Source organism: Kryptolebias marmoratus, linkage group LG1 (genome assembly GCF_001649575.2).
Source record: "Kryptolebias marmoratus isolate JLee-2015 linkage group LG1, ASM164957v2, whole genome shotgun sequence".
NCBI lineage: Eukaryota > Metazoa > Chordata > Actinopteri > Cyprinodontiformes > Rivulidae > Kryptolebias > Kryptolebias marmoratus.
In genome coordinates this window covers 14242235-14253082 of record NC_051430.1, presented here as the reverse complement: position 1 = coordinate 14253082, position 10848 = coordinate 14242235, and the positions used below count along the sequence as shown (strand labels likewise).

Here is a 10848-nt window from a genome sequence, read left to right as displayed (position 1 = left end):
AGATAGATAGATAGATAGATAGATAGATAGATAGATAGATAGATAGATAGATAGATAGATAGATAGATAGATAGATAGATAGATAGATAGATAGATAGATAGATAGATAGATAGATAGATAGATAGATAGAAGCACAGACAAATATTTAGAAATGTGGATTATCAAAAATGCAGAGAAGGGTTTTTTTTTTATTCCTCCACAACAGTAAAAGTTTAGTGAACTAACAATTTTGTGAAGTGCCCTGTCATTAAAAATACAATAAGCTTCAAAATAAAACTTGGACACATCCTGAAGTTTAGAAATCATTAACTAAATGATTGTTGCGGGGGAAAAGTCAACCTTTGGGCATGGTGTATTATTCATACTGATTCGAGAACAAAAAATATTTCAGAGTTTAAAATAGCTTCACATTTCTGGTATGAGTCACAGTTACACCCTGGTTGGAGTGACTTGAAATCTACCCACGAAAACAGTATGTGAAACAGAACAAGCATGTTGAAACACCAAAGGCTAAAGCTATCTAGAATGTGATCCAATGAACAATGGAAAAACCTATGACAATGTGTTGTTGTTAAAAAGTTATTTCCTGTTTATGTAATTTCCTAAATTGCAAGTCAGAATAAAAACAGAAGTACATCTTTGGTCTTTGCAAGTTTGCTCACACTGTTTAATAAAGGTTTGCTGGTATACACATAGATTACTTTGTTGATACTTTTTGGGTTTGGTTTTTATTACCTCAGCCACCACAGGAAAATATTTACTTTCTTTGAGGTAATTTTAATCCCTGAAATTTACTGGATTTTTTTTCTTTTTTTTTTTTTGTTATCCAGGAAGGCACAGTCATTCAGGCATAGAAAAAAACTCTTTTGTTGGAAGTAAAAGCTCAATATTTTTACTCTTCTTTTTTTTCATTTTAATTTATAAGGGAAGGTTAGCAAGTACTGCTAAAATAAAAAGAAAATCTTCTAGATTTAAAAGTCTTACATAGTGTTTTTAATTCACTCTGAGATTTTGTACAGCCACACTTATGCAAGTCTTCTCTTATTGTGCACGCACGCACGCACGCTCACACACACACACACACACTCACACACAACTAAGCACAAAGAGACAGAGAACATATAAGTGCATACATGAGCACAGACAATCACTTGAAGCAAATACAAGATTGAAAGGCTGCCCTCAGATTAAATGCATAAAGCTGTATTTTGTAAATGGATCTTGTGTTCCATCTCATGCTATAGTTGATATGCATAGAAAAATTACAGCTAAAACAATAAAGCTTTCATTAGAAATCCAAATGCAACATTATATGCCAACCTCAAAAAAGGTTTGGTACATTATTTTGTAAAGTGATTAAAATAAATGCATATCTTATTGAAAATTACAATATTATTTCACAGCAAACTTACAACACAACAGAGGCAAATGTACCAGTTTAGGGTCCTGGATGCCTTCATGATATTATATCTTAAATTACATAAATTTTAAGAGACCATTAAAACACAACCCAGTCATTTTTAAGGTCATGCATAGGTGTTCACCTGTAGCTTACACTGTGGTTTCGCTTTTCCACAAACCAGTCTTCATTCCAGCAGAGCTTTGGGATTGGTCTGTGCCGCTCATGTCCTGCTCCAGCTCGAGCACAGAGGTTTCCAGGGTGCCGTTTGGGGCAGAGGCCCCTGGCACAGTGGTGGTGACACTGTTTAAAGGATAGGAGCAGCGCTTTGTTTCTCGCTCTGCAGCTGCTGCCACTTTCAAGTTGTCTTTGCTGGAGCATCGCCTCTGAGCACAATGCATGGCCACTCTGCTTGCAGCAGAAGGCGGCAGAGGGAAGGGTTTGCGGCTCCCACTGCTGCCGCCATCACTTCCCTCAGAGGGGCTGGTGGCCACTGACTCTCCCGCCCGCTTCCCATTTGTCAGCAGGCTGGCCTGGTTCTCTGAGAGGCTGTGGTGGATGCTGCCGTTCTCACTTGTGGCTTGCTTGTAAACAGCATGTGATGAACTGAGGTGCTCCGAGCCCGTTGGCCCTAAAGCTCCAAGACTGCCACCGCCTCCAGCAGTCCTCAAAGCTTTGAGACGATAGTGGCCTCTGCCCTCACCCCGATGATAATACTGACCATTCCCTTGTTTAGTTCTGCTACCTATTTTTCTTCTCTGGGGATGTACTGGGGCTGAAGAGTTAATAGTAGGCAGAATATTGTTTGTTGGCTTGGTGATGTTGTCAGTACTGGTGCTTGTGTTGTTGCCTGTAGGGGCACGTGATGTGTTGCTTGGATTGTCCTGTGCCACCTGCAACAAGTTCGTGAGTTTGCAAGGCCCAGTTCCAACACTGCTGATCCCACTTGGTGTGGACGATGACCTGGCAGATGAGGAGTTGTGAGAGTCAACAGGTGGGTGGCAGCTGATGTAGAGCTGGGATCCCTGTTCAGAGGTCTGCACTCCACTTCCCGTAGTGCAGGTGTGTGTGTAGGTAGATATAGGTCGAGAGCGATGATAGCCTGGGCAACAAGCCAGCCATGACGCCTGCACATCAAGACGGCGGAAACAGTGGTGCGCCACCAGAAATGCCCCCAAAACTGTGGCGACTACACCATAGAGACAGCTGAACAATAAGCTAGTGTGGCCCGTTAGCCACACTGTCATGGCCCCGCAACACCACAGAGCCACAAAAAGGAAGTGGGTGGCTACCAGAACAGAGAATTGTGTCTTCAGTGAGTACTGATCCTCTGGAGGCACAACTGGGGTTATAGGTCCCCCTACTGAGTCAGTGGAGAGCAGGCTGGTGCTTCCTGCCAATGCAGGATGCCCCTCTGTCCCAGGAGAGGACAAGCTGGTTCCTGTGCATTCTTTGGTCACACGGTGCCTCAGGCGAAACACAGAGCACAGGAAATAAATCCAGGTCACCAGCACCACTAAGCCAGCAGGGACAAAGAAAGACCCAAGACTGGAGCGCCAGACCAGCCAGCAGCTGCAAGAAGCAGAAGAATGGAAGAAGAGTCAGAGCCGAACAAGGATAGCTTTGTGTGTTTGACACAGAATAATTCACTTCAGCACCAAACAAAACAACACAGAGTCAAATAGCTTAAGGATAAAATGTGATTCCCTTACTAAGGACTGTTGTCTCCGTAGTTGTTCACATTGACAGCTGCAGTGATTCCACAAATGATAAGAGGAACTCCATCAGCTATTAAATAGAACCTGGAAGGGCAAAATAAACACATCAACTAATTCAAACTTTCTTACATAGGAAGCAGTTTGACCTTTGACCTTAATCTAATATACAATATTTTAAACTGTAATCTTTGTTTCAGGGATTTTTTTTTCTCTGATTGTCTGTAGTCTAACAGAATTGAGACCTACTCTGTAGGGGTCAGAATAGAAACAAGACATCAGTGATTTATTACAGCTATGACCCCATGTGGTTGGGTGAGCAGCAAAGAACTGGCTAGAGATCCAATGAGGTCACGGGCCTCGTGTAAAAACTGCAGTTTTAAGATCACAGGCTCAGGGAAAGTGGTTGATGAACCACCATGAATCACCCTGTTCATATTGATGACAACTCTCACTGCTTCTTTAGTGTTAGCGTCACACATTCTTCATCTACCCAGCTCGACATTCATCTAGTCGTATAACCTTTTGGGCTTACAGTTCCATACAGTTATGTAGCCCCCTCCCTCCAGGTTTTCTAAAAACAGAGGGACTTTGGTTTTGGGGCACAAAGGCTGTCCTTGATACTGCACAGTTTGGGTGGCCCTGGTCAAAAACTCCTCCAGCTGTCTAAAACATAAACCATATTGACAGCAAACAATAATGTCGCGGTACAAGAAGTGGGTGGAGGCGAGCTTGCTGACCTGAGCATAGGTCGCTGAGTGGGTGGAGCAGGAGACTCTCCCTCTGTCTGTTGAGGCATTCTCCACACGGCCTCTTTGTAGATGACCCTGGCACTGACTCCGATCCACAGCAGCGCCGACAGCGAGGAGTAGTGGAGAGCAATGCCCACCTGTCAAGTATTGCAGGCGCATTACACATGAAGCTCACATGAGTCTAAAATAAATGCATGTTCAGTATGTTTCCAAAATTAAAAAAAAACAAAACTTACTGCCTGGCAGACCAGAGGGTAGCTGGTCAAGCTTATGCCTCCTGCATAAATTGCTGTTGTCATGGCGATGTGGAAACAGGTATTCAACAAGGTGTGCCAACTTTTTCTTGATATGTGAATCGAACTGTTAGAAAGAAAATGAATGAGGAGAAGCAGCAAAGAGCCAGCAGTAGCTGCAGTATGTTGCATGAGTGCTTTAGTACCTGTGATGTAGAATGTGAGTGATGATGATGGTGAAGAGGCAGAGCAGGAGTGCTGCAGTGCAGGCGTAGACCACAGGGTGGAGCACTCTCACAGGGATCGAGCCGGAGTTGGGGAAATCAGGCACCTCCTGGGAGGAAAGGAATCACACACAGACCAGATAAAAGTCTCTTTCAGCCGTGGTGATTCTAAATAAATGATTAAATATTTAAGCTCCATCTACCTGCAGCACAGCGTAGTTGCTGAGGACAGCGCAGCGCATCGTCGAGGTGCTGCTGTCACTGTGGACAAGCTGACAGCCCTCCTGACTCCAGCCTCCATGCTTCTCCGGGCTCCTCAGGCTCCACTGAGCTGCCACCGCATCCGTACCAGGGGACAGGTGACGCAGGGACACCCAGATGGGCTCAGAGTAGTTCGACATGCTGCAGCCATCTGTCACAGAAAGGCAGAAAATAATCAGCGTACAACTATGTGAAGTTACTCTTTGTAATCTAAATATAAGATATGAACATAAATATGTTTGTATTCATTTATATCTTTAGATGTGCTGGTTTGAGACACACAGTACATTCTATCTTTTCTAAAACGTGTGTTTTGACAAAACTTTTTAAAACAGTGAGGCGGTGTCTTACCAAGGCCTACAAAGATGACAGGAGTGTTGACGCTTCGTTTGCGGGAGTGTTCAGCCGCATTACTAGAGTTTGGCAACAGAGGAAAAAAGCTTCCAGTTCGGAAAGCTACAAACTGCAGCTTACAGTCTGCAGCGGCGTCGGGAGGAAACAGATTCATTGGAAGAGTCACTGAGGCCAGGGCTACAGAATTCTGGAGAAAACAAGAAAGTAGCCGCAAATTTTATATTTGATGAAATACAAACAGGTAAACTTTATTTAGCGGGTTGCTATTTGCTTCTTCCTCACCTTCATGGAGAAGTTGTTGAGGGAGGTGTTGTGGGAGCCGGTGCTGCAGCGGAAAAAGAGCTGTTGTTCATTTGCAGATTCTGACATCTCCACTCCTGGCCGATACACCGACGCCTCACGACGGTGGTATGCAGTGCAGGTCATACCGGTGAAGTGAGCTGTTCGAATTAGGTGGGCCTCCATCACAATGTTCTTAGACACCTGCACAAATCAATTTCAAGGGGTAAGGAACAGGTTCAGATATTGTAATTCAATTAAACAACAAGAATGGAAAATCAGAGGAATTCACATTTTGATTGATTTTATCACTAAGCAAACTCAAAAATCAACAAAAATACTTTTAGGCAATTAACAATAACTAAACTGTATGTACACAAAAGATAAAGATTGATAGAACTCCCTACCATGGAGAAGTCCTGGGCATGACTGTGCAGCTGAGGCCAGGCCAGAGTCTCCAGAGAGTAGACGATGGAGCTACACGCCATATTTTCTCTCTGGGCAACTGCAAGGATCTGGTCGTCCACCTGCATCAGGTTGCTGCCCATCTCAACCATCATCTCCGACAACTGGAACAAGCACACACAGAAACGTGTACCACAAAGATCTTCAAACATGAACAGGTTTTCATCCGTAAATTGAAATCTCTCACCTCTCGCAGCTGTTTGACATATTCCATAAACTTTTCCATGATCTGCGCCACGTACAGCACATCTACAGAGTCGGTGAAACCCGTGGTCTCCAGGGTGTATGATCGCACTTTATCTGCCACAGTGACCGCATTGGACGCATTGATGGGCCTCTAAAACACAAAGGGGAAATATAGTGAGGATACATGTCATCGTGTCACGATTCTCATCAGGAAGTATCAGCTGACCGCCGTGCTGACCAGGATGAAAGTATGCAGAACACGAGTGATCCCGTTGGTGTAGTGACAGTTTGAGTAGTCACCCTCCTGCCACTTTCCAGAGCGGTCACAGTATCGAGAGGCCTTTTTCTGCTCCATTTCCGCTTCCACAGTCAGGGAGGGGTAACGCAGCTGTAGGCAGTACTGATGAGAGGTGATTCCTGCCAGAGTTCTCGGCCACCTGTGGAATAAAAATAAACATTTAGAGGAACGCTGAGCCCTAAATTGACTGAGAATGGTGCATTTACAGTGCTGTGGAAATGTTTGAAACCACTACTTTGCTTTGAAAGATCCAGTTTTTCTTGTAATCTTCAAAAGTGGTCTTGATCAATAGCTCTCCAGGGTTTTTTGAAGTTTTTCAAAAAAAATTGTGTGTGTGTGTGTGTGTGTGGGGGGGGGGGATTTTTTGTGTAGTTCCCCATGAAAGCATATTGCGCAGAGTCTAAACTTTAAAAGACTTTCAGAAAGCCTTGACAACTGTTGCTCAAGACTGCTTTAAAGACTGCAAGAAGGTCTTTCTTGGAGGAAGCAAAATGACTTTTGCATAATACTGTAGTTTGATATATATGAAGTGATGTCACTGTAACTAACCTAAACTCTCCTCGGTTGTTGATGACTTTATCTTCCGGACAGAAGGTGGCACTGTTCTCCAGAACTACTATTTCAACAGAGCGAGAGATGTTGCCCCGCCCAGTAGTAACCACACACTCCCATTCACCGCTGGCCTCCACATGGACGATGAATAATATCAGCTCACTGGAGGAAGATACCATCTAACACGTTACCACCAGATACTGAACTGGAAAACATTCCTTTTTTTACACATTTCCAATTGGAAATGTAATAGAGAAACATATTTGAATGCATGGCAGTGTTATCAAAGCAATGTGTCCAATTAAAGCACCAAGAGGGGCTCCAGTTACTGCACCTAGTGATGAAGGTGCAGTCATGCACCACACTGTTCTCCAGCTGAACTCCCATTTCAGGGTCAGAGGTCACCATTTGACCATTGTGGCGCCAGTGTAAGCTGGTGATCTTGTCCACCAAGGCAGCAGTGCAGTGGAAAGGCAGCCGGTCGCCCCTGAAGACCACCTGACGCTGGGACGGCAGCAGCGACAGGGTGTGCAGCTCCATTGGACCATCTGAGCAACATGGTGGGGAAAGATGCAGATATGGCTGTTACATATTTGCTCTAAATTATTTCTCCTGCTCTCACGCCATACCCAAACTAAGTTAAATGTTCCCACAGAAGCTGTTATTCGTTCTAAAGCAGATTGGATGCAGACTGCAACAATTTGTGAACACAACCCACACGGTAAGCTGTCTGGTACTTTTAGAAATATGTCCCTGCTGAGCTGCTGAGGTAAAGCTTCTAAAATAGCTGAGATGGTTTTGAGCTTTGTTACGCTGTGACTGTCATTCACAAGGTAATTGTCTGTGAAATAACGTGCCTCACTGATGTGACATGCTATACCGAGACTTACCACAGCTCAGCTGGCTCTCCTTCAGTGCACGTAGGGGCTTCCCTCTCAGGCTCCTGGGATAGGCACACAGGGTTTCATCTCCCAAACGTGCTGAACTGCTGCGAAAGAAGCTCGGCACCCAGCGCAGGCCGCAGTCACAGGACAGGTAGTCTGAGTTGAAGTTCCTGTAGAAAAAAATGTATATATTATTTACAAAGGAGCTCAGGTTCAGTCAAACTTTTAACATCAGCTGTTTATAATGTACTCATATATGAAAGTCTTGTTGCATATTTTCTGTCTAAAATGTGTTTTTGCATATACCTTATTTGTAGTTTTGACCTCAAAATGAGCTGACTTACCTGACTGGCAAACAGGTGCAAGTTTGCACCGAACTGAACTTTTGCAGAACAGATTCACAAGATATTCGAATTAAAGATAGCCAAGGTATTACACAGTAAACTGGTATCCAAACTATTATCACCTGCTGCCATAAAAAGTGGGCAATCATGTGATTGTTTGTGTCTTTTTGTGTGTTCATTTTTCTGTCTGTTCGCAAAATATCTCGTGAATCAGCGTCTAATTTTTTGTGAAACTTACAGAAAGTAATCACTGGATGTAAATCTATAGCTAATTAACTTTCGTATACAACCCAAGACAAGATGTTTGCAACAGCTACAGACTTTAACAAACACAAAAATAGCTATAACTCTGTTATAGCTGTGGTGTGGTCGTAGCTAAGAGTCATCCCTAGAACATACTCCAAGTGCTAATAGATTGCACAACATCTTGTCATATTGTGTGAGATCACACATAATGTTTTCTTCATGGTTTAACTAAACAGAACTGCAACAACTTCATCATTTCTCAACATGAGATGATCTCTGACATAAGAAATGGCAGCCTTTTGTTGATATTTTACCTGATGTTCTTCAGTGTAAAATACACCAAAGTCTTGACAAAATGATGATTAACGGAAACGAAATGTTGTCTTTGTCTTAAATATTTATTGTTCGCCCAGCTACAGCTCTTTACACTGCGACAGCGTGCTTGTGAGAGTTCCTACCAGCAGGTTTTTAGTACTTACACTACTTTGAGAGACGGCAACTCCTCAAACACTCCACGATCCAGGGTGGATATGATGTTCCCAGAGAGGTAACTGACAAAACACAGATTAGACATGAAACGATTTTTCTCAGACGCTTATGAAACAAGTCAGAGAGTGCAACATTTTAACGTGACCAATTAATCTGTGTCTTACAGTTTAGTGAGATTGGTGAGCCCCTGTAACATGTCCGCCGTCAGACAGCCGATGCGGTTGTTGGAGAGGTCGCTAAACGTGTGAAAAAACCAAGGAATGTGTTAGCTCTTTTCAAATGAATAACTCCTCAGCAACAGATTGTTATGCCTTGACTCACCAACATTACGTTAGTGATGTCAAATCTAATATTAAATTATCCATACAACAGACAGGCAAACTGTGAAGGCCCAATTCTGAGCATACTTATGTTGATTTTCCCTCCTGGACTCTTTTCCTAAACATAATCTATTGAAAAAATACAAACACATCTTTCAAAATCACTGAGTTAAAATTAAATAAGCATGATAACAGTCTCAAGCACTTTCCCTTATCAGGACCCCATAGGTCCCGAGTGGAGGTTTATCATCGGCGGGGTAAAGCAGGGCCCCTGTTCTGCAGTCCACCACTGAGTGTGATGTATAGCTGCAGCCAGAGAGGGATCTGCTCTATTGCACCTCTGACACTACCCAGCAGAGAGCTGTCCAGAGCATGTGTTTATCTCCCCCTGTTTGTTTTGAGAAGCCCCAGACCTTGCAGGGAAAATACAAGCAGGGGGAGGAGGAGGGATAAGGAGTCACACGGTGCAGCGCAGACAAACACTTTCGACCCACTCCACAACCAAACACCAGTGTCCAGAAATCAGAGGAGCGAGCGGCTGCAGAGGGTCGCTCAGTCACATCCAGGGACTCGTTAAGAGCCTCGAAAAAAAAACCTTAAGTCCTCTCAGAGGTGACAGAGATGACAGGCTATAGGCCTTCAGCAGACGTCAGCAGAAATATTTCGCAAATGGAGCTTTTATGGTCACAGTAATAGCTCGACGTAATGCATAACATCTGCTGTGAGCTGCCAGAACAGTGTATATGTTTGTTCGACTCAGCTACTGTTAATCTTATGAGCAGCTGTAAACAAACTATCTCTTACCAAACATTTAAAGCCAAACTGTCTGTGTTTGTTGCTCTGGATCTAACAGCACTGTGAAACGTGCTATTACCCACTTACAGTTTCCGAAGCTCAGGCAGGCCTTGGAAGGCTCCAGGCATGATGGTGCTGATGAGGTTGTGTTTAAGATCCCTGGAAACAGAAAAAAATAGAATATTAAGCAATTACATGCAGGGATGATGATGATGATGATGATGATGATGATGATGATGATGATGAGTACAGGATGTCTCTACATTTTGGGATTTCAAGACACTTTGGTGGTCAAATTCTCTGCATTAATTTTGGAGCTGGAGCCGATCTCGTCATCAGCAATTAAAACAGGAGGGAAAAAAAATCCTCCAAGCTCTGGTCATTATAATCACAGAGGTTCACAGAAATACAAGTAAAAGGATGTTAAAAATTAAAGACCTAGCATTACTCGAAGAAATGCATATGGCATCTTGTGTTGGCTGGGGTCAATTAGCTGTGGAGGGTATCTTGAATTAGGGTGACTCCAAAACTTAATCAGGTATAGAACCACATCTAATGATTACTTTCTGAAAGTTTCTATAATATCTGTACAGTGGGACATGAAATATTTTGCAAACAGAGTTGACATTGATGGTCAATATTCCACAATGTGTACTGCTCTGAGTATGTGTTAAGGGTGCTACTACCACACCAAAATCTCATGTTAATAGTTGTGTTATAGCCGTTTTATTGATCTCCGTGTTATTTGACTGTGGTGGCCATCTTGAAGGTGGTTGGCTGGACGGATTTTAATCAGCCTAGTGGTTCATGAGGTATTTTGCTAACAGACTGACACAGTTGACTCTAACAGTGAATAGCAAAGTTTTAAAAACAGATGTTGCACGATCAGTTACACTTTGTAGTCTGTGTTGGGAATGACTCTCAGCTTGTAACAGACAAAATCTGAGTTCAATATCAGTAAAATTGTCTCAGTATATTAATTTTTATTTTTTGCTAATGTTGCTTAGCTGTGGCGACCATCTTGAATGTGTCGAGGTATGGGGAAAAGGAG

At 43.2% G+C, this 10848-nt stretch overlaps 1 protein-coding gene across 1 annotated transcript in view; it reads right to left on the bottom strand.

The window, feature by feature from the left end:
* Positions 1-746: 746 nt before the first annotated feature.
* adgra2 (adhesion G protein-coupled receptor A2) overlaps positions 747-10848 on the bottom strand; it is a 38903-nt gene continuing 28801 nt past the window's right edge. Inside the window, exons 4-20 of the mRNA XM_017417361.3 lie at positions 9885-9956; positions 8847-8918; positions 8673-8744; positions 7610-7773; positions 7054-7267; positions 6717-6881; positions 6108-6306; positions 5871-6020; positions 5626-5787; positions 5222-5422; positions 4937-5126; positions 4528-4736; positions 4307-4434; positions 4104-4227; positions 3856-4004; positions 3113-3202; positions 747-2972 (exon numbers count right to left, since the gene is read on the bottom strand). Of these exons, the coding sequence (XP_017272850.1) occupies positions 1553-2972; positions 3113-3202; positions 3856-4004; positions 4104-4227; positions 4307-4434; positions 4528-4736; positions 4937-5126; positions 5222-5422; positions 5626-5787; positions 5871-6020; positions 6108-6306; positions 6717-6881; positions 7054-7267; positions 7610-7773; positions 8673-8744; positions 8847-8918; positions 9885-9956 (3781 nt within the window). The 3' untranslated portion in view covers positions 747-1552. The remainder of the gene's footprint in view (positions 2973-3112; positions 3203-3855; positions 4005-4103; positions 4228-4306; positions 4435-4527; positions 4737-4936; positions 5127-5221; positions 5423-5625; positions 5788-5870; positions 6021-6107; positions 6307-6716; positions 6882-7053; positions 7268-7609; positions 7774-8672; positions 8745-8846; positions 8919-9884; positions 9957-10848) is intronic.